The 23605-nt window shown below is 45.0% G+C and overlaps 1 protein-coding gene across 1 annotated transcript in view; it reads left to right on the forward strand.

Moving 5' to 3' along the window:
• Positions 1 to 1845: 1845 nt before the first annotated feature.
• The window catches only part of ppfia2 (PTPRF interacting protein alpha 2), a 413910-nt gene continuing 392150 nt past the window's right edge, over positions 1846 to 23605 (forward strand). Inside the window, exon 1 of the mRNA XM_067999463.1 lies at positions 1846 to 2085. Coding sequence (XP_067855564.1) covers positions 1846 to 2085 — 240 coding nt within the window. The remainder of the gene's footprint in view (positions 2086 to 23605) is intronic.

Consider the following 23605-nt stretch of genomic DNA (forward strand, 5'->3'; position numbering starts at 1 on the left):
TTTGCATTCTATATACCTATCTCTGTGTTCTTTTGATCATCCATATTTAATATGGTGTTAACCTAGTACCCACAGACTGGGATAAATATGAGTTTGTAGGCGATTCAATAAAATAACGTTTGCAGTCAGATAACAGTCTTTAGGGAACAAATGTAATCTTATATTCCATAACCATCATCATTATTTTTGAAGATAGGTCTTGCTTGAGACGAATCGGTATTATTAAGAGAACACGATGATTTACGTGTAAAAATGTATTCTCTACGCAATTTTGAAGTGGTGAGGGTGATGGCTGTTGTCTAACCCTCTCACACCACCCGAAGTCTCTCTAGCACTTCAGACTGCAAACAGCGTTTTTGTGCTTTGTGTTTTGTGTTCTCTTTTTCATTTGGATTGTGGCAGTCTTTTGACAGGCAAATTATTATTACTTCTATTCGTTCTTATGCCAGCTAGTGATATTTTTAATGAGTGTCCCACCTGATTGAAAATTAAAGATACGGAAACGCACTGGTCATGCATGTCAGATCAATCTTTTGCATGAATACAACATTTTGGGTTCATACTTAACAATGACATCATTGTTGAGCAAGCATGCAGCTGCTTTAGAGGGCGCTCAAAGCGGTGACATTTACAGATATTTCTACCGTAGTGATCCTGGGAGTGGCACGCGCTTTGCATCTGGTTTCTGCTACTAGCTAAATTTTACACTACTCCAGGGTGATGTTTTACAATATTACCGTCACTACTAATACGTGATGTTTTGCAGCAGCAGCAGCAAAAAAAATCATATAAAATATTCTCCAACAAGCAATCTGCACAGCATTTCTACACACAGTTGTCCCCCACCCTTGAAAAAAGGTATACGCTAAACAGCTGGATGAGAGTGAAGGGTTGCAGTTAATTCCTTAGGTGCAGCACTTGACATCTTTGAAACCGGGCATGAGGTAATGCCAAATAAACTCCGGATACGCCCATATTGGTTAGGATATAATGTATACATACGATTCACCATCATATGTTGCACACACACACATATGATGCTCGGTGTATTAAACGGATTGTGATGATGCGAGCAGAAGCGGTGAGTAAAAATGCAATTAATTTCACAATTCCAAGGAACCAGGCGAGTCATTTATCTCTTTTTAAGATACACATGCATACATAGAATATAAAATCGAACTGATAGGAAAATAAAGATTGCAGAAGCGCCGTGGTGTGATGTAGGCTCGCGCGCTACTGTGCCCGTTACCCGGCGCGCGTACCCGCCCCCCACGGCTCGAGCCCGGCTGGAACTTGCCTTTTTCAGCGCACGCTTTACATTTTTCTGTCATATCTTTTTCTCTCTTAAAAAATATAATTATTTATTATTCTTTACCTCGCTCTTAAGTGATTCCACTCATCATCATAACGGTGACAAGCGGGCGGAGAAACGGAACAATTGCGAGAGTGTCGGGTCGGGACCAAAAGCTTCGCCTTACGGACTGTCACCGCCGCCGCCGGTTCGGTTCGTTTTTGAATTTAAAAAAAAACGGTTTATTTGAGAACTGTTTCTGAAGATGTGAGCGGAGAAATGCGCAGGATTGGAGCAGCGGCGGGACTGCGGTTGTCATTGTTCATCTCTGAAGAGAGAAAAGGACCGAGAGTTTTTAATAAAAAAGGGGCAAGTGACGAGGTGTCAGGGCCAACGGGCTGTAATGTCACTCGGACAGGGAGGAGGAATGGCGAGCGTTTTCCCCTGACCATCCCTTGGTGTGCGCGCGGATTTTATTTTATTCCTTCCCTTTTGTTTTCCGCTGGAAGGTTTTTGCCCGGCTGCCAGCCTGAGAGACTCGGACTCGGAGGACGATGATGTGTGAGGTGATGCCCACTATCAGCGAGGACACCCTCAGCCAGAGGGGCTCCCAGAGCAGCTCGGAGGATTCCAATTTCGAGCAGCTGATGGTGAACATGTTGGATGAACGCGACCGGCTGCTCGACACTCTCCGTGAGACCCAGGAGAGCTTGGCGCTGGCACAAGGCAAACTCCAAGATGTCATCTACGACAGGGACTCTCTGCAGCGCCAGCTCAACTCTGCACTGCCTCAGGTAGGCACCTCCGGCTTCTTAAAGTAATGCTAAAATCTGTAATAACTAACAATAATGTGTATTATTGCAACTGCAGAATCATCTTTCTGCCTCTCCAATTTTTTTTTCTTTTACGTAAAGAATTTTTTTTCATGACTTTTACCACCAGGGGCGTCCAGATGTTTGCATTAGGTTTTCTATAGTGGGTGCATGCTATGGTGCGCTTGGCTGCTGTTCGGTATCCATTGAATTTATCAACATCGTGCAGGTTGGCAGGTATATCACGATTATGTTAATAAGTGCAATAGTTTAAAGGGGGAATTGGTAAACGAAAGATGGTCAGTCTATTAATTTTAAATTGGGATTTTGTTAGGAATATAAAACCTGATTTAAAATCTGGTTCACTGTGATTGTTATTGGTAATCAGACTAAATATTTGCTATTTTTTCAAAATAAATTATACTAATCCAATATTTACTAAACTAACAATATGCAATTTGATAAATAATTGACATTGTTTACCGATCACACTGTTTAATAAATATTGAGTTTCTGTCAAAGTCCAGAATGTATATTTTAGTGAAAAACAATTCTTAATAGCTATCCATGTATAAACTATTGGATTGTTCAAAATGTTAAGTTAAACAATGACCAAGTTTTCATTTTTTAATGATAAACTAGTAAATATTGGACTTAGAAGGTGTTCCTATGCTTTTGTAGAATTCCCATGCAACCGTTTCATGGTACTGTGCAAAAGTAATATGCTTGTAGACCACATTACTGGAGAAAGTGTTATACCTGTAATTTTGAGGCTCATTGTCATTGTTGTAACTAATTCTTGTGAAATGTGAAGATAAATACCAGAAATGTATTCAAAAGAGAGATGGTCAAAGTTGAAATCAATGTTTACATGCTGAATAATTTAAAGCATTGATATAGATGTTCATGTAGTCAGTGTCTTATTTTGAGGTAACTAAAATATTTAGAAAAGGAACCAGATCATCGATGTTTTATTAAAGTATAGAACTTAACAGCAAACTAATATGTTAGTGTCCAGAGTATATAATCTAATTGGCATGAGTCTTTTTGAAAAAAGAGGATTGGTTTGAAAAGATGCACAACAACAGTTTCGATTTGAGAAGAGTTGTATTTGAAATCATTGAGATATATTATCAATAAAATGCACCATTTCTATTGAGTATATATCCAAGGACATTTACCAATGTTAATGTATTGAAACTGTGCATTGCATAAAACAAGGATTGTAGCATGGTTGTCTTTCAATATAGCATGGCATGTCAGCCATTCTTCCATATAGCACATTTCTTTCTATATCCTCAGCTTGCCTTTTTTTAATCTAACATATATTTAACAGGCCATATATCCATTTTTAAAAACTGTAATATGGATTATTTCTGGGCTGTTTATTTTCATGCAGGTTGTCATGTCAATTATGACCAAAAGGTTGATGGAATTTTCAGGTCATATTTGTATTTCCCCATTATATATGTGCACACAGATGGTTATCAAGGCTGATACATGTGCAGAAACCTACTGCATTTGTAGTACTGGTGGTATTCACTGGCAGGTTGGGTATCCTCTCCTTTCCTTTCTATTGTGCAGTTGTGTAATCAAGAAGCCTAGAAGCCTGGACTAATAACCCAGAGAATGGGAGTCCAAATCCCACCATGGCAGTTTGAGAACTTGAATTCAGATTTTTAAAAATCTGGAAATAAAAAAGCTGGTATCAGTAAAAGTAACCATGAAGCTGTTGGATTGTTATAAAAACACAACTGATTCGCTAATGTCCTTTAGGGAAGGAAACCTTCCGTCCTCACCTGGTCTGGCCTATATGTGACTCGAGTCCCACACTAATGTAGTTGATTCTTAACTGCCCTCGGAAATGGCTTACTAAGCCACTGAGTTGTATCAAACCACTATGCAGTGGTTGAAGAAGGAGGTCCACTACCAACTTCTCAGGGCAACTAGGGATGGGCAATAAATGCTGGCCTTGCCAGTGATGCCCACATCCTGGGAATGAATTTTTAAAAAGTTGCCACTTGTTGGCTTTTAAAGTGTGCAAGTGACAGTATGCCAGCCTGACTGGTCCATGATGATGCATTCCCAATCTTCCTGTGGCATAGCACAGTTGATCATAATTTATTGATTGAGTTCTCAAATCATTTGTGCTGACTTCCTTCCTTACATTTACCTTCCTTGAGTTTGCCATAAATTATCTGTTTTGAGAGCTGATCCTCATCCATTCAGCACATGGCTGATCCAGGGCAGCTGTAGTGTTATCAACATTGCCTCAGTGTTCATATCAGAACTTCAGTGGGTACTTTGTCCTGCCATTTGATGTTTAGGATTGCAGGATTACATGGAGTTAGCATCCATGAAATCTGTCAAGATCTCTGAGAAGCTTTCTGTGGTAGATCGAAGACTTATAGCTCCAGAAAAGGGTGGAAATGACATGTTGAGCAATTTTATGTCCTGTTGATCAGATAGCCACTTTCTGAGAAATCTGAAGAATGCACTTGATTTCTTGATATAACTGATTGTTGGAGATGACACTGCCCAGATCTACAAACTTCTAGGCTACATTCAACTGGGTTCCATTAATGGTGATTCTCAGCAAGATATACTGCTTCAACAGGGCTGGTTGTTGCATAGGCCCCGTTTCTGCCAGAAACTCACCGATCACCACTTTCACTCTTAAACTGACTCGCAACAGAAATGCACCCAACAGGAACAGACAAATAGGGGTCTGATGACATCATTTGAACCCTGACACTATTTTAACTGAGTGGTCAGAAGTTCTGCCAAGAGGTAAACTTGCTAACTAAAAGCTAGTGGGACTGGCTTCACGAACTGACTGACATGACTGCAAGCTGAATTCAAAGGAGCACTCACCCGCAGGCACTCAGGTCATTAAAATCTGTGCACCATTATGAGTAGTGCATTTCCAAGACAATTCTGAGCTTCTACTTTGCTTCTTTCTGATTTTTTTCCCCCTTACCTATCTTCATTAAGCACTTTGCTTATCATGGGTGCTGTTTTTGCAATGAACAGTTGGAGGAAGAGGAGTAGCAGCAGCTGGGCCTGTTAGAAGACAGCTGGTGAGGTGGCTGCTCATAGAAGGCCTTACCCAGCCCACAAGGTCTACAGGTCAAGAGTTACTTTCTTGGATATTTCTGAAGAGCAGTGCAGGAGGAGGTTGCACTTAACCAGACAGGCTGTTACTGACTGATGCAGCCTGTTGCAGCAGGACCTGCTACCTGCTAGACCAAGGGGCCATGCATTACCATTGGCTGTCATAGTCACTTCCAGGCTGCTATAGGGGACATCACCTGTATCTCTCAGTCTACAGTGCACAGCTGCATCAAACAGGTCACCAATGCCCTCCTTGCCAGAGCAAACCAGTACATTATCTTTGCAATAGACACCAACAGTCAGAATGAGAGAACTCTGGGATTTGCAACAGTGATCGGTTTCCCTCATGTCCAGGGCATAATACAATGTACTCATGTAGCAAACAGGGCACTAAAAGACAAGCCAGCAGCTTATGTCAACAGGAAGGGGTACTCCATCAATACTCAACTGGTGTGTGATCACTGCAGAAGGATAATGCAAATTAGCGCGTTTTGCTGGCCGCTGCTACACACCTTCATTCTACGACACTAACCCAACCCCTACTTTTCCACCCATCCAGGAATGTCAGAGGATGGCTGTTAGGGGACCAATGAATACCCCCTCCATATATTGCGGATGATACCCATCACAACCCTACCACACCTGACTAACACAGGTACAGTGACTACCATGGGACCCCCAGGAACATCATAGAGCCTAGAAGAATTGGATGAAGGTGAGGGAGAACTAGAAGAAGAAGGGCCAGCAGAACGCATTGCAGCTAGACAGGACAGGGAGCAATAGATAGTGCAACGCTTTCAATGATCTCCTCAATCCCCTTACCTGAAAAGCCAGAAAAAAACCCTGAGCATTAACAGTCCTTTTTACCCCTTCACCTCTACCTTGATTCTGTTTTAATGAACGTTGAAACCATTCGGCCAACCTCTCATGTCAATGAGCCTTTGACGGCTCAGCTGCAGGCTGCAGTATTTTGTCTGCTATCGGGGCAGTCTGGCCCAGATGGCTTTGTGGCACTGTGGTTGATATTGGTTGCGGGGGCAGCGAGAAAGCAGATGTGCTGACACCCTGAGAGTGGGCAACATGTGCTACTTCCGCTGTGCTACTACCACTCCCATGGGGCTGAGGCTCAGCACCTTCACTGATCTGTAGGACAGCAGACTGTGGAACGTAGGGGCATAGAAATTCAAGTTGGCCATATAGCCCCATGAGCCTGTTCTGCCATCTGCCCGTGAGATTCTAATGAGGGCCTGGAGTTAAAATACCCCGGGGCTGTTTTCTGGGGTAGCAGGTGAATGGCTGGTGGTGTCTGTGGTAAAGTAGTCAATAATGACCTGGATCTTGTCCTTAATGTGTGTTTTGAGAGTGCAATGATTGACATATGGCAATTCACGTAGTCACAATTTGGGACCTAAGAATGTACATGTGTTAAATTTCAATGCACCCTGTTCTAGAGCAAAATGATAATAGAAAACATAATCAAATAATATATGTTCTAATAGGGAATTAAATTTACAGAAAATTAACTGATATTTATGTTTGTTTTTATTCTGCTGTACCTTCATTATTGGTGCTTTTTCAAAAAAGTTAATTGGTTTGTTAATTCAGTTTTACTGAATACTGTATTTACTATTTTAGTGTTTATTAAAATATATACTTCAATAAAATAGTTAGAATTGTACAATAAATATCTTCCACAGTTTTATTGTTGTTACACATTTCACTAAGACAGTTCCTAACAGTAACATGGTCTAATAATAGAATGTTGTATTTCTTTTCAATGAATTTCATTAAACTAATTGACATAGCAGAATTAAACTAGTTACAAAGTCATTTATTAAATTGCATCTGTCTGTTGGGTTTAGTAAAAACAAATAGCCAAAAATAAATATGAACCTGTGATGTACAAGTTTGAGCTCATTAACTTGGCTAGCTACTATGTAATATTAAAGCAAAATGCACTTTGTGCAAGTTCGTGAGTAGAGTGTAACACCTTTGCATAAATACTTATTTCTCAAAAATGTCATTAATTTAGACATGAAAAGACTTCAGCTGAAAAATGCTCTGTGTGTGTGTGTGTGTATGTGTGAGAAAAATGTCTATTATAACTAAGTAAGTAGCCAATATCATCAACTTTATCAAGCACCATTCACTCATTAATGAAGTAATAATAATTAATCAAAGCTGAGATTTTAGTGTAGTACTGAGGGAGTGCAGCTCTGTCGGAGGTGTCATCAGGTGGACGTAAAAGCTCCCATGGCTCCATTCGGAGATGAGAATGGGAGCTCTTCTGGTGCCCTGTCCAATATTTATCTCTTAATCAACATCACTTAAACAGATTTATTTAGCTATTTATCTCATTGCTGTTTGTGGGACTTTGCTGTGTGAAAATTGGTTGCCGCATTTCCCTACATCACAACAGTAACTACACTTCAAAAAGTACTTAATTGCCTGTAAAGCGCTTTGGGACATCATGAGGTGTTGAAAGGCACTATATGAATGCAAGTTCGTAGTAATGTATACTGTGCTTTGAGTTGAAGATAACTAGGACAACTGAAGAACGAGACTGCTAGAGACTTTGTTGATTGTTGGAATTGCCTATCCTCAGTTAAGTGCATATCAGAGACAAATCAGTACTCCTCCATGTTGAACATCACTTAAAGGAAGCTTTGAGGGAAGCAAAGGCACAGAATATACTCTGGGTGGGGGTTTTCAATGTTCACCACCAAGAGTAGTTTGTTAGTACCGCCACTGACTGAGCTGGACATAGCTGCCAGACTGGGGCTGCGTTCATTGGTGAAGGAACCAACATGAGCAAGTAGCCTACTTGAACTCGTCCTCCACAGACATGTTGCAGATATGTCTGTCCCCGATAACATTGGTAGAAGTGACCACCGCCATGCTTGTGAAAATAAAGTCTCATCTCCACAGTGAGGACATCCTCCATTGTGAAGTGTGCCACTACCATCATGATAAGTAGGGCAGATTGTGGACTTATCTAGTAGTCCAAAACTGGTCATAAGGCACTGTGGGCCATCAGTAGCAGCCGAATTGGATGCCATCACAATCTGTAACCTCATGGCCTGGAGCATTCCTCCTTCCTTGATCACTGTCAAGCCAGGGGACCAACCCTGGTTCAATGCAGCTTGTAAAAGGTGCCAGGAGCAACACCAGGTACAGCTCAAAAGTACCAGCCTAATGAAGTTATTACTTGAGGCTATTTGTGCTGAATACTAAAAGCAGCAGGCTATATATAAGGTGACGTGAACCTACAATCAACAGATCAGAACACAGCTCTGAAGCCCTACCATATCAGTCATGAATGGTGGTGAACAACTAGACGACGACAAAGACAACAACAACAACAACAACAACCTGCATTTATATAGCGCCATTAACATAGTAAAACGCCGTAAGGCGTTTCACAGGAGCGTAATCAGACAAAAATTGACACTGAGCCACACCATCCTCCTCCAACGCCTCTCTTTTTCTTCTGTCTTCTTTGCCTTCTTGTTACCAAACCATATCTCTTTTCATTGCCCCCCTCCAATGACTACCCTAAACTTTTACTACTCCTCGACCTCTTCGACAAATCCGTGTCCATCTTTTCCGTAACTCCATGTTTGTACCTCTTGAATAAGGCTCCAGCACTGAAAGGGCCCTAATCAAAGTCACAAATTACATCTTAGGTCACTGTGACCATGGTACGCTATCCCTCCTCATCCTTCTCGACCTGCCTACGCTTGGTCAAAGAGATAGGATTTCAGCAGCGTCTCAAAGGAGGAGAGAGAGGTGGAGAGACAAAGAGGTTTGGGGAGGAATTTCCAGAGCTTAGGGCCTTGATGGCTGATGGCGTGGCCACCAATCATAGGGCAAAGGAAGTGGGGGATGCACAAGATGATTGGAGCAACATAGAGTTCTTGGAGGGCTGGAGGAGGTTACAGAGATAGAGAGGCCTGAGGCCATGTTGGGATTTGAACAAAGGATGAGAATTTTAAAATTGAGGCATCGTGGATCGGTAGGTCAGCGAGCATAACGGTTGATGGGTTAACGGGACTTGGTGTGAGTTAGGATACGGGCAGCAGAGTTTTGGATGAGCTCAAGTTTATGGAAGGTGGAAGATGGGAGGCCAGCCAGAAGAGCATTGGAATAGTTGAGTCTGAAGGAACAAAAGCATGGATGAGGGTTTCAGCAGCAGATGGGCTGAGGCAGGCGTGGAGATGGGCGATATTACGGAGGTGGAAGTAGGTGGTTTTTGTGATGGAAAGGATATGGGATCGGAAGCTCAGCTCGAGGTCAAATAGGATGCCAAGGTTGCGAACAATCTGGTTCGGGGAGGGGAATTGAATCGGTGGCTAGGGGATGGAGTTTGTGGTAGGGGCTGAAGATAATAGCTTCTGTCCTCCCAATGTTTAATTGGAGGAAATTTCTGCTTATCCAGGACTGGATATCTGACAAACAGTCTGACAGCACAGAGGCAGTGGAGGGATTGAGAGAGGTGGTGGTGAGGTAGAGCTTGGTATTGTCAGCCTACCTGTAGAACCTGATGTTGTCTCTTCAGATGATGTTGTCGAGGGCAGCATGTAGATGAGAAATAGGAAGGGACCAAGGATAGATCCTTGGGGAACTCCAGAGATAACGATGCGTCAGTGGCAAAAGAAGCCATTGCAGAAGATTCTCTGGTTACGACAGGATAGGTAAGAGTGGAACCAGGCAAAGTCAGTCCCACTCATCTGGACAACGGAAGAGAGGCGTTGGAGGAGGATGGTGTGGTCAACCATGCCAAAGGTCGTAGGCAGGTCGAGAAGGATGAGGAGGGACAGCGTACCATGGTCACAGTGACATAAGATGTAATTTGTGACTTTGATTAGGGCCCTTTCAGCGCTGAAGCCTTATTCAAGAGGTTCAAACATGGAGTTATGGAAAAGAGGGACACGGATTTGTCGAAGAGGTCGAGGAGTAGTGAAGGGTTAGGGTAGTCATTGGAGGGGGGCAAAGTACCCAAGAGGGGAGAAATGAAAAGAGATATGGCTTGGTAACAAGAAGGCAAGAAGACAGGAACGAAGAGTCCAAGAGGTCGTCCAGCTGGAACGAGGAACTGCCCTTGCCTGGTTCCATTCCTATCTATCCAGGTGGGGAGTCTACGACTAGGGGACATAGCCTAAAAGTTAGAGGCAGGACTTTTGGGAGTGAAGCTAGGAAACACTTCTATATGCAATAGGTGGTAGAAGTTCGGAACTCTCTTTCGCAAACGGCAGTTGATGCTGGCTCAGTTGTTATTTTAAATCTGAGATTGATAGATTTTTGTTAACCAAAGGTATTAAGGGATATGGGGCTAAGGCGGGTCTATGGAGTTAGGACACAGATCAGCCATGATCTCATTGAATAGTGGAACAGACTCGAGGGGCTAAATGGCCTACTCCTGTTCCTATGTTCCTATGTTCCTTGTCGTAGCCAGAGAATCACCAGCAATGACTTTTCTTCCCGTTCCTGCACTATTACCTCTGGAGTCCCCCTAGGATCTATCCTTAGCCCCCTCCTATTTCTCATCTACATGCTGCCCCTCAGCTGAATATCATCTGAAAATGCAACATCAGGTTCCATGTGTACGCTGACGACACCCAGCTCTACCTCACCACCACCTCTCTCGACCCCTCCAAGTGCCTCTGATTTGTCACACTGCTGGTCCGGCATCCAGTGTTGGATGAGCAGAAATTTCCTCCAACTAAATATTGGGAAGACCAAAGCCATTATCTTCGGTCCCCGCCACAAACTCCATTCTCTGGCCACTGTCTGAGGCTGAACCAAACCCGTCACGACCTATTTGTCGCTGAGGTGAGCTTCCAACCCCATATCAAGACCTCCTACTTCCACCTCAGTAACATCATCCATCTCCATTCCTTCATCTGCTGCCTCATCGATGCCTTTGTTACCTCTAGATTCGACTATTCCAATGCTCTCCTGGCCGGCCACCCACCTTCCTTCCTCCATAAACTTCAGCTCATCCAAAACTCTGCTGCCCATGTCTAACTCGCACCAAGTCCTGTTCACCCATTACCACTGTGCTTACTGACCTACATTGGCTCCTGGTCCGGCAACGCCGCAATGTTAAAATTCTCATCCTTATTTTCAAATCCCTCCTTGGCCTCACCTCTCCCTATCTCTGTAACCTCCTGCAGCCCTACAACCCTCCGAGGTTTTATCCTCTTTCAGTTCTGGCCCATTGCGCATCCCCGATTTTAATTGCTGCACCATTGGCAGCCGTGCCTTCAGTTGCCTGGGCCCTAAGCTCTGGAATTCCCTCCCTAAATCTCTCCGTATCTCTCTCATCCTTTAAGATGCTCCTTAAAACCTATCTCTTTGACCAAGCTTTTGGTCACCTATCCTAATATCTCCTTATGTGGCTCGGTGTCAAATTTTGTTTGGTGATGCTCCTGTGAAGCGCCTTGGGACATTTTACTACGGGACCGGTGGCAGACAAAATGCACATGTGAATGGTCACGGAAAATGCGGTTACAAAGGCTTGGTAAAGATTAGGATAGACATGCCCTGGTTGTAAACAGAGAATAATAACGACAACAATAACAATTTGCATTTGTATACCGCCTTTAACATAGTAAAATGTTCCAAGGCAATTCACAGGAGCGTTATTAAACAAAATTTGACACTGAGCCACATAAGGAGATATTAGGACAGGTGATCAAAGGCTTGGTCAAAGAGGTAGGTTTTAAGGAGCATCTTAAAGGAGGAGAAAGAGGTAGAGAGGTGGAGAGGTTTAGGAAGGGAATTCCAGAGCTTAGGACCCGGGCAGCTGGAGGCACGGCCGTCAATGGTGGAGCGATTCAAATCATGGATGCACAAGAGGCAAGATTTGGAGGAATGCAGAGATCTCGGAGGGTTATAGGGCTGAAGGAGGTTACAGAGATAGGGAGGGGTAAGGCCATAAAGGGATTTGAAAACAAGGATGAGAATTTTAAAATCAAGGTGTTCCTATACCGGGAGCCAATGTAGGTCAGAGAGCACAGGGGTAATGAGAGAACGGGGCTTGGTGCGAGTTAGGATACAGGCAGTAGAGTTTTGGATGAGCTGAAGTTTATGGAGGGTGGACAATGGGAGAACAGCCAGGAGAGCGTTAGAATAGTCGAGTCTAGAGGTTTGTAAACAATTTTACAACACCAAGTTATAGTCCAACAAATTTATTTTAAAATCCATAAGCTTTCGGAGGCTTCCTCCTTCCTCAGGTGAATGTGGAAATGAAATCCTTGAACCTATTGCATTTATAAATCACAGAACAATGCCTGGTGATTACAGATAGTCTTTTCAACTGCCCGTTGCCAAGGCAACCAAAGTGTTCAGACAGATAGGTGTTACCTACAGGGCCACCGGATATACAAACGGCCAGAACTAAAAAAACAGATGATGTGGAGATGCCAATTAAAAAAAACAGAGCGAGAGAGGCAGAAACATAGAAACATCTGGAAGGAAAAGACAGCAATTGACCCGTTATATTAAAAACAGATAACATTTGTTCGCTGGTGGGGTAACGTGTAGCGTGACATGAACCCAAGATCCCGGTTGAGGCCGTCCTCATGGGTGCGGAACTTGGCTATCAATTTCTGCTCGACGATTTTGCATTGTCGAGTGTCTCGAAGGCCGCCTTGGAGTACGCTTACCCGAAGGTCGGTGGCTGAATGTCCTTGACTGCTGAAGTGTTCCCCGACTGGGAGGGAACCCTCCTGTCTGGCGATTGTTGCGCGGTGTCCGTTCATCTGTTGTCGCAGCGTTTGCATGGTCTCGCCAATGTACCATGCTCTGGGGCATCCTTTCCTGCAACGTATGAGGTAGACAATGTTGGCCGAGTCACAGGAGTATGAACCATGCACCTGGTGGGTGGTGTCCTCTCGTGTGATGGTGGTATCTGTGTCAATGATCTGGCATGTCTTGCAGAGGTTACTGTGGCAGGGTTGTGTGGTGTCGTGGACACTGTTATCCTGAAAGCTGGGTAATTTGCTGCGAACGATGGTCTGTTTGAGGTTGGGTGGCTGTTTGAAGGCGAGTAGTGGAGGTGTGGGGATGGCCATAGCGAGGTGTTCGTCATCATCGATGACATGTTGAAGGCTGCGGAGAACATGGTGTAGTTTCTCCGCTCCGGGGAAGTACTGGACGACGAAGGGTACTCTGTTGGTTGCGTCCCATGTTAGTCTTCTGAGGAGGTCCATGCGATTTTTCGCTGTGGCCGTCGGAACTGTCGATCGATGAGTCGAGCGTCATATCCCATTCTTACTAGGGTGTCTTTCAGCGTCTGTAGGTTTGCATCGCGTTCCTCCTCGTCTGAGCAGACCCTGTGTATTCGCAGGGCCTGTCCACATCATCTGTTTTTTTAGTTCTGGCCGTTTGTATATCCGGTGGCCCTATAGGTAACACCTATCTGTCTGAACACTTTGGTTGCCTTGGCAACGGGCAGTTGAAAAGACTATCTGTAATCACTAGGCATTTATAAATGCGATAGGTTCAAGGATTTCATTTCCACATTCACCTGAGGAAGGAGGAAGCCTCCGAAAGCTTGTGGATTTTAAAATAAAATTGTTGGACTATAACTTGGTGTTGTAAAATTGTTTACAATTGTCAACCCCAGTCCATCACCGGCATCTCCACATCGAGTCCAGAGGTAACAAAGGCACGGATGAGGGTTTCAGCAGTAGATGAGCTGAAGCGGGGGGGGAAATGGGCGATGTTACGGAGGTGGAAATAGGCAGTTTTGGTGATGGAGCGGATATGCGGTTGGAAGCTCATCTTAGAGTCAAATAGGACACCAAGGTCATGAATGGTCTGGTCCAGTCTCAGATAGTGGCCAGGGAGGAGTGGGATGGAGTCGGTGGCTAGGGAACGGAGTTTGTGGCAGGGACCGAAGACAACAGCTTCTGTCTTCCTGATATCTAGTTGGAGGAAATTTTTGCTTATTCACCTTGTCGTACAAACAGTGTGACAAATGAGAGACAGTGGAGGGGTCGAGAGAGGTGGTGGTGAGGTACAGCTGGGAGTCATCAGCGTACATGTGGAATCTGACATGTTTTCGCCGAGGGGCAGCATGTAGATGAGAAGTAGGAGGGGGCCAAGGATAGATCATTTAGGGACTCCAGAGGTAACGGTGCGGAAGTGGGAAGAGAAGCCATAGCAGGTGATTCTCTGGCTACGACTGGGTAGACAAGAATGGAACCAGGCGTGCGCAGTCCCAGTCAGCTGGACGACAGAGGAGAGGCTTCGGAGGAGGATTGTGTGGGCAACTGTGTCAAAGGCTGTAGGCAGGTCGAGAAAGATGAGGAGGGATAGTTTACCATGGTCACAGTCACATAGGATATCATTTGTGACTTTGATGAGAGCCGTTTCAGTACTGTGGCAGGGGTGGAAACCTGATTGGAGGGATTCAAACATGATGTTGTGGGAAAGATGGGCATGGATTTGGGAGACGACAACATGTTCAAGGATTTTGGAGAGGAAATGGAGTTTGGAGATGGGCCGATAGTTTGCAAGGACAGAGAAGTCAAGGATGGGTTTTTTGAGGAAAGGGGTGATAACGGCAGATTTGAAGGGGAGGGGGACAATACCTGAGGAGAGGGAACTGTTAACAATATCAGCTATCATGGAGGCCAGAAAGGGATGTTGGGTGGTCAGCAGTTTGATGGGAATAGGGTCGGGAGAGCATGGTCAAGATGAGCTTGGAGAGGGCATGAGGGGAGATAGCAGAGAAACTAGAGAAAGATACAAGTTCATGGTTAGGGCAGGGGGGACCTTAGGGGAAGTTTGGCTTGGTGGGCTAGGGGAAGGGATGGAAGCGGCAGAGGCAGCTGAACGAATGGTCTCAGTCTTAGTGACAAAGAAGTCCATGAGCTCCTCGCACTTTTCGTTGGAAGTGAGGGTGGCAGGGGCGTGGGAGAGGAGGAGACAATAAGAGAGAGTCCAAAGTTAAAGTCAGAAGTTCCAAGATGGAATGAAGTTGACTTGTAGATAGGGTGGAGTCAGCTTGGAGCACTGACAAACTGATGTGCAGGTGGGAAGGGCAAGTAAGCGGCAGAGTATCAATGAACCTATGGAAAATGGAGAGCCAAGGAGATGTGGAGAATCGTCCATGAGGCAGCATAGGGCGATCCAGGGATCCAGCAGAGATGAGTAGTACTGCACACCAACAGATCCAGTATAGCAGCGAAGGGATGAATGGAGTCAGTGACAATGGGAAACAGGAGAAAAGGCACAACACTAAGGTCATTTGGCAGCAGTGGAGCAGAATCCAGGGCAGGATGGGAATCAGCAGAAACTGATCAAAATAAATTCAGCGTAGAGTGAAAAATTTCTGGCAGAGGAGCAGAAAACTGAGAACACAGCAGCAGACAAGATACTAGAATCAAGACAAATCAGCAGAGAATACAGCTGCAAACACTGGCGAAGTTGGAGGTCACTTTAAGATCCAGAAGCCACAGAGAAATGAACTTTGGCCCAGAAGTGGATTTCTGGCCAAGACCCGCAACAGCAGCAAAATAAAGCTGAGATACCAGCAGTGCAATGAAGTACAGTCAGAAGCTCAGCAGGTAACTGCAACAGGTGGGGGATGGGCTGTAGGCTTGTAAAAGTTACCTTAAAACTTGAAGCGGCTGAGTAGCAAAATAGAGTCGCAGCAATCGAATCTTAGTGTAGGCCAGTAGTGCAGCATAGTCCCGATGGCAAAGAAATACAGGAATTGGGAAGCTAAATTTGAACAGAGTTCCAGCAGTTTGAAGGAGCACGATGAAAACAAAGAACAAGCAGGATCAGAGGATGGGCAGCTGACTCTGCACAGGTAACTTTAACTTGTAGCTTGAACTTGTAGTTTGGGCTAAAATGCACCCCCTGTTAGAGACAGGGGAACTTAAACAGTGGAAGAGAGGACAATGGGGTCGAAAGGGCAAAGGATAGTAACAGATGACCAAGTATACAGTTGCAGAACAAAGGAGCTCAGTAAGGAGCTGCCAGATCAATAGCCATCTTGAAGCATCTCCTCACTAAGGTCCTTGTATGATCTGTTTTGCTTGTATGTTAAGGTGGGGGGGGGTGATGTTAAGGATGGGGTCCATCTTCTTTAAATTCTGTGTGACTTTCTGGCAAAAGAACCAAAGGCAACGTGAGGAAAACATTTTTATGACCTGGAATCTATTGCCTGAAAGGGTGGTGGATGCTGATTCAAATGTGGCTTTCAAAAAGGAATTGGATAAATATTTGAAGGGCAAAAATTTGCAGGGCTACAGGGAAAGAGCGGGGGAGTGGGACTAAATGGATTGCTCTTACAAAGAGCCAGCACAGGCACGATGGGCTGAATGGCCTCCTTCTGTGCTGTAATAATTCTATGATTCTAGGAGCTGCCAGACCAAGAGCCGTCTTGGAGCAGCTCCTCACTATGGTCCTTATATGACCTGTTTTTCCTGTATGTTAAGTCGGGGTGGGGGGATGTTAAGGATGGGGTCCATCTTCTTTAAATTCTGCCTGACTCTCTTTGCTCCCTCCTCTCCTGCTGCGCCTTCTTCTCCATGATAATGGCATGCAAGGGTATGCCCATAGGGAATGCCATACGTGCTCCTTAGTTTGCATGCTGGTAACAATTTGGTAAATCTAAAATCTAAAAGTGTCAAAGAAATCTACTGAGCCCCTGCTTTGCAGATATGACTATTGAAATGCTGCTTCAGGAGGTTCAGCTGAGGAGGGAAATTCTCTTTGGAACGAATGAAAGGAAGTTCCTATGGATAAGTGGAAGGAGGTGGCCAGGACAATCAGTGCCAACGGCACCATTTGGAGCATGGTTACTTAATGCAGCAAGACGTTGAATGACCATAAGACCATAAGACCATAAGAGATAGGAACAGGAGTAGGCCATTTGGCCCCTCGAGCCTGCTCCGCCATTTAATGAGATCATGGCTGATCTGATTTTTACCTCAACTCCACTTTCCCGCCCTTTCCCCATATCCTTTGACTTCCTTAACTCAGCCTTGAATGTATTCAGTGACTTAGCCTCCACAGCTTTTTGGGGTAAAGAATTCCAAAGATTCAGGACCCTCTGGGAGAAGAAATTCCTCCTCATTTCCGTCTTAAACAGGCGACCCCTTATTCTGAGACTATGCCCACTAGTTCTAGATTCCCACATGAGCGGTAACATCCTCTCAGCATCTACCCTATCGAGTCCCCTCAGAATCTTGTATGTTTCAATAAGATTTCCTCTCATTCTTCTAAACTCCAATGAGTATAAACCCAATCCGCACCACACAAGGGCCAGGCAATGACCATCTCCAACAATTGTAAACAATTTTACAACACCAAGTTATAGTCCAACAATTTTATTTTTAATTCCACAAGATTTCGGAGGCTTCCTCCTTCCTCAGGTGGTGTGGAAATGACACCCGCTTGATTGGCACCCCAACCACCACCCTAAACATTCACTCCCTTGACCACCAGTGCACAGTGGCTGCAGTGTGTACCATCCACAGGATGCACTGCAGCATCTCGCCAAGGCTTCGACAGCACCTCCCAAACCCGCAACCTCTACCACCTAGAAGGACAAGAGCAGCAGGCACATGGGAACAACACCACCAGCACGTTCCCCTCCAAGTCACACACCATCCCGCCTTAGAAATATATTGCCGTTTCTTCATCGTCGCTGGGTCATTTCCACACCACCTGAGGAAGGAGGAAGCCTCCGAAAGCTTGTGGAATTAAAAATAAAATTGTTGGACTATAACTTGGTGTTGTAAAATTGTTTACAATTGTCAACCCCAGTCCATCACCGGCATCTCCACATCATCTCCAACAAGAGAGTCTAACCACCTCCCCTTGACATTCAACGGCATTACCATCGCCAAATCCCCCACCATCAACATGCTGGGGGTCACCATTGACCAGAAACTTAACTGGACCAGCCATATAAATACAGTGGCTACAACAGCAGGTCAGAGGCTGGGTATTCTGCAGCGAGTGACTCACCTCCTGACTCCCCAAAGCCTTTCCACCATCTACAAGGCACAAGTCAGGAGTGTGATGGAATACTCTCCACTTGCCTGGATGAGTGCAGCTCCAATAACACTCAAGAAGCTCAACATCATCCAGGACAAAGCAGCCCGCTTGATTGGCACCCCAACCACCACCCTAAACATTCACTCCCTTGACCACCAGTGCACAGTGGCTTCAGTGTGTACCATCCACAGGATGCACTGCAGCAACTCGCCAAGGCTTCGACAGCACCTCCCAAACCCGCAACCTCTACCACCTAGAAGGACAAGAGCAGCAGGCACATGGGAACAACACCACCAGCACGTTCCCCTCCAAGTCACACACCATCCCGCCTTAGAAATATATTGCCGTTTCTTCATCGTCGCTGGGTCAAAATCCTGGAACTCCCTTCCTAACAGCACTGTGGGAGAACCTTCACCACACGAACTGCAGCCATTCAAGAAGGCGGCCCACCACCACCTTCTCAAGGGCAATTGGGGATGGGCAATAAATGCTGGCCTCGCCAGTGACGCCCACATCCCACGAACCAATAAAAATAAATCTGTTCAATCTTTCCTCATAAGACAACTCTTCCATACCCAGAATTAACCTAGTGAATCTTCTCTGAACTGCCTCCAATGCAAGTATGTCCTTCCTTAAATAAGGGCACCAGAACTGTACGCAGTACTCCAGGTGTGGTCTCACCAGCACCCTGTACAGTTGTAGCATGACTTCCCTGCTTTTATACTCCATCCCCCTTGAAATAAAGGCCAATATTCTGTTTGTCTTCCGGATTACCTGCTGCACCTGTATGTTGACCTTTTGTGTTTCATATACGAGGACACCCAGATCCCTCTGTACCGCAGCATTTTGTAGTATTTCTCCATTCAAATAATATTTTGCTTTTTTATTTTTCCTCCCAAAGTGGATGACTTCTCATTTTCCCACATTATATTCCATCTGCCAAATTTTTGACCATTCGTTTAACCTGTCAATATCCCTTTGCGGACACTTTGTGTCCTCGTCGCAACTTGCTTTTCCACCTATCTTTGTATCCTCAGCAAATTTGGCCACAAGACACTCTGTTCCTTCATCCAAGTCATTGATATATATTGTAAATATTTGAGGCCCCAGCACTGATCCCTGCAGCATCCCACTAGTTACAGATTGCCATTTTGAAAATGACCCTTTTATCCCGACTCTTTGTTTGCTGTTAGTTAGCCAATCCTCTATCCATGCCAACACCATGAGCTCTTATCTTGTACAGTAATATTTTATGTGGCACTTAATCGAATGCCTTTTGGAAATCCAAATATACTGCATCCATTGGTTCCTCTTTATCCACCCTGCCCATTACTTCCTCAAAGAACTCTAATAAATTTGTCAGACATGATTTCCCCTTGATAAAACCATGTTGATTCTCTTTGATTGTATTATGAGTCTCCAAATGTCCTGCTACTACTTCCTTAATAATGGATTCTAGCATTTTCCCAATGACCTTACCAGGTGAGGCAAGATAAGAGGAGATAGCCACACCTTCCAAGAAAGCACTGTACTAATATGTGTGCTACTTACAACCACCTTCCCCTCACTGTTTTTAGAGTTCTTGAATAGTTTACCATCAATGCCCAGGAGGTAGCAAAATGCCCTTTAATCCCCTCCTTCTCTCTCTTCTCCCAGTCATGCCAATATTGATGCAGATGGGGTAAGTCACTGGCTTCACTGCCTCTGAGGTCCTTGATTCACCATTATGCATGCTGTGGTGTATTTAAATAACTTTTCCAGAAAATTTTGGAGTAAGTTCACAACGGGAAGATCAGACACAAAACGTCGTAATGTATGGTGTAAGTCGCAGCTCGCACCAATCCAGGAAATTCTGGGCCTAGTCATTACTTGGGCCTCTCTTCTGTCCATGGGAACAGTCCCAGACACCAGTGAGCTATTAAATATATGAGCTTTAATGGTTTCTAGAATAAACAATATTTAAAAATTGTTAATATTTTAGAATTTATAGCATGTTGAATATTCCTGTATTTAAAATCTAAAGTTTGAGATTTTATTCAGTTATTTGCATCATCCATGCCCATAAGTTAAATCATATTGGAGCTAACTCTAAACAACACTTTGTACAACCATAGGGAGTCCTGAGGCCAAACTTATATCAACACAAATAGTATTCTGTCTGACAAGACATTTTCACGCAATGTTTTGTAAGTGTTTGGTATGTTAACTTTAAAATAATTAAGAGCACAGTGCTGTCTTTCATAACAGTGGGTGCTTCCATCTTGTGACATTGCTAGAGGGCTCAGTTTAGAGTAGTCAAAGATCAACTGCTCTTTCGTGAATCATATGTAATCATTGAAGCATGTAACAGAGTGTGTTGATTAGAGGAATGTTACATTGTGAATTATAATATATCATGTATGTGCTAAATTAGAACACGTGAAAAGTAAAACATGTAAAAATATGGATCAGAATGGTTGAGTGGGTATGCAGTGGACTGTGTCTACAAGTTGCTATGTTCCGATGAGTAAGGATACCAAGGGATATGGAATAAAACCATGTTTCAGCCAACATCCCAGACTCTTCCATCACCATCCCTGGGGATGTCCTGTCCCACCGGCAGGACAGACCCACCAGAGGTGGCGGTACAGTGATATACAGTCAGGAGGGAGTGGCCCTGGGAGTCCTCAACATTGACTCTGAATCCCATGAAAACTGGGCATCCATGAGGCTCTGTGGGGCATCAGCAGCAGCAGAATTGTATTCCAGCACAATCTGTAACCTCATGTCCCGGCATATTCCTCACTCTACCATTACCAGCAAGCCAGAGGATCAACCCTGGTTCAATGAGGAGTGTAGAAGAGCATGCCAGGAGCAGCACCAGGTGTACCTAAAAATGAGGTGCCAAACTGGTGAAGCTACAACTCAGGACTAAACAGCGGAAGCAACAAGCCATAGACAGAGCTAAGTGATTACACAACCAATGGATCAGATCAAAGCTCTGCAGTCCTGTCACATCCAGTCGTGAATAGTGGTGGACAATTAAACAACTAACTGGAGGAAGAGGTTCTGTAAACACCCCCATCCTCAATGATGGCGGAGTCCAGCACGTGAGTGCAAAAGGCAAGGCTGAAGTGTTTGCAACCATCTTCAGCCAGAGTGCCGAGTGGATGATCCATCATGGCCTCCTCCCGATATCCCCACCATCACAGAAGCCAGTCTTCAGCCAATTCAATTCACTCCATGTGATGTCAAGAAACGGCTGAGTGCACTGGATACAGCAAAGGCTTTGGGCCCCAACAGCATCCCGGCTGTAGTGCTGAAGACTTGTGCTCCAGAACTAGCTGCGCCTCTAGCCAAACTGTTCCAGTACAGCTACAACACTGGCATCTACCCGACAATGTGGAAAATTGCCCAGCTATGTCCTGTCCACAAAAAGCAGGTCAAATCCAATCCGGCCAATTACCGCCCCATCAGCCTACTCTCAATCATCAGCAAAGTGATGGAAGGCGTCGTCGACAGTGCTATCAAGCGGCACTTACTCACCAATAACCTGCTCACCGATGCTCAGTTTGGGTTCCGCCAGGACCACTCGGCTCCAGACCTCATTACAGCCTTGGACCAAACATGGACAAAAGAGCTGAATTCCAGAGGTGAGGTGAGAGTGACTGCCCTTGACATCAAGGCAGCATTTGACCAAGTGTGGCACCATGGAGCCCTAGTAAAATTGAAGTCAATGGGTATCAGGGGAAAAACCCAGCACAAAGGAAGATGGTAGTGGTTGTTGGAGGCCAATCATCTCAGCCCCAGGACATTGCTGCAGGAGTTCTAGAAGGACAAGAGCAGCAGGCACATTCTGCACCACCTGCACGTTCCCCTCCAAGTCACACACCATCCCGACTTGGAAATATATCGCCGTTCCTTCATCGTCGCTGGGTCAAAATCCTGGAACTCCCTTCCTAACAGCACTGTGGGAGAACCGTCACCACACGGACTGCAGCGGTTCAAGAAGGCGGCTCACCACCACCTTCTCAAGGGCAATTAGGGATGGGCAATAAATGCTGGCCTCGCCAGCGACGCCCACATCCCGTGAACGAATAAAAAAAAAGAAAAAGTTCCTCAGGGCAGTATCCTAGGCCCAACCATCTTCAGCTGCTTCATCAATAAACTTCCCTCCATCATAAGGTCAGAAATGGGGATGTTCGCTGATGATTGCAGTGTTCAGTTCAATTCGTAACCCCTCAGATAATGGAGGAGTCCGTGCCCACATGCAGCTAGACCTGGACAACATCCAGGCTTGGGCTGATAAGTGGCATGTAACATTCGTGCCAGACGAGTGCCAGGCAATGACCATCTCCAACCAGAGAAAGTCTAACCACCTCCCCTTGACATTCAAAGGCATTACCATCGCCGAATCCCCCACCATCAACGTCCTGGGGGTCACCATTCACCAGAAACTTAACTGGACCAGCCATATAAATACTGTGGCTACAAGAGCAGGTCAGAGGCTGGCTATTCTGAGGCGAGTAACTTACCACCTGACTCCCCAAAGCCTTTCCACCATCTACAAGGCACAAGTCAGGAGTGTGATGGAATACTCTCCACTTGCCTGGATGAGTGCAGCTCCAACAACACTCAAGAAGCTCGACACCATCCAGGACAAAGCAGCCCGCTTGATTGGCACCCCATCCACCACCCTAAACATTCACTCCCTTGACCACTGGCGCACAGTGGCTGCAGTGTGTACCATCCACAGGATGCACTGCAGCAACTCGCCAAGGCTTCTTCGACAGCACCTCCCAAACCCACGACCTTTACCACCTAGAAGGACAAGGGCAGCAGGCACATGGGAACAACATCACCTGCACGTTCCCCTCCAAGTCACACATCATCCCAACTTGGAAATATATCGCCGTTCCTTCATCGTTGCTGGGTCAAAATCCTGGAACTCCCTTCCTAACAGCACTGTGGGAGAACCTTCACCACACGACTGCAGCGGTTCAAGAAAGCGGCTCCCCACCACCTTCTCAAGGGCAATTAGGGATGGGCAATAAATGCTGGCCTCGCCAGCGACGCCCACATCCCATGAACGAATAAAAAAAAAATTAAAATAGAGGCATGTAAATGGAGTTGAGGTGTAGATAAACATGATCTAATTGAATGGCAGAACAGGCTCGAGGGGCTGAGTTACTTACTGCTGTTTTTATGATATGCCGCCCCAATTTTCTTCAAACATATTAGAACATAGATTCTATCCATACAGAAACAAGGTAGTATGTTTAATATTATGATATGAAGATAAGATAAAAAATAAATGTCATTCAGTGAATCGAACTTAACAATAGCATTTCTGTTTCCTTTCCCATTTTAAAACTTTTAAATA

Source organism: Heptranchias perlo, chromosome 18 (genome assembly GCF_035084215.1).
Source record: "Heptranchias perlo isolate sHepPer1 chromosome 18, sHepPer1.hap1, whole genome shotgun sequence".
In the NCBI taxonomy this organism is placed as follows: domain Eukaryota; kingdom Metazoa; phylum Chordata; class Chondrichthyes; order Hexanchiformes; family Hexanchidae; genus Heptranchias; species Heptranchias perlo.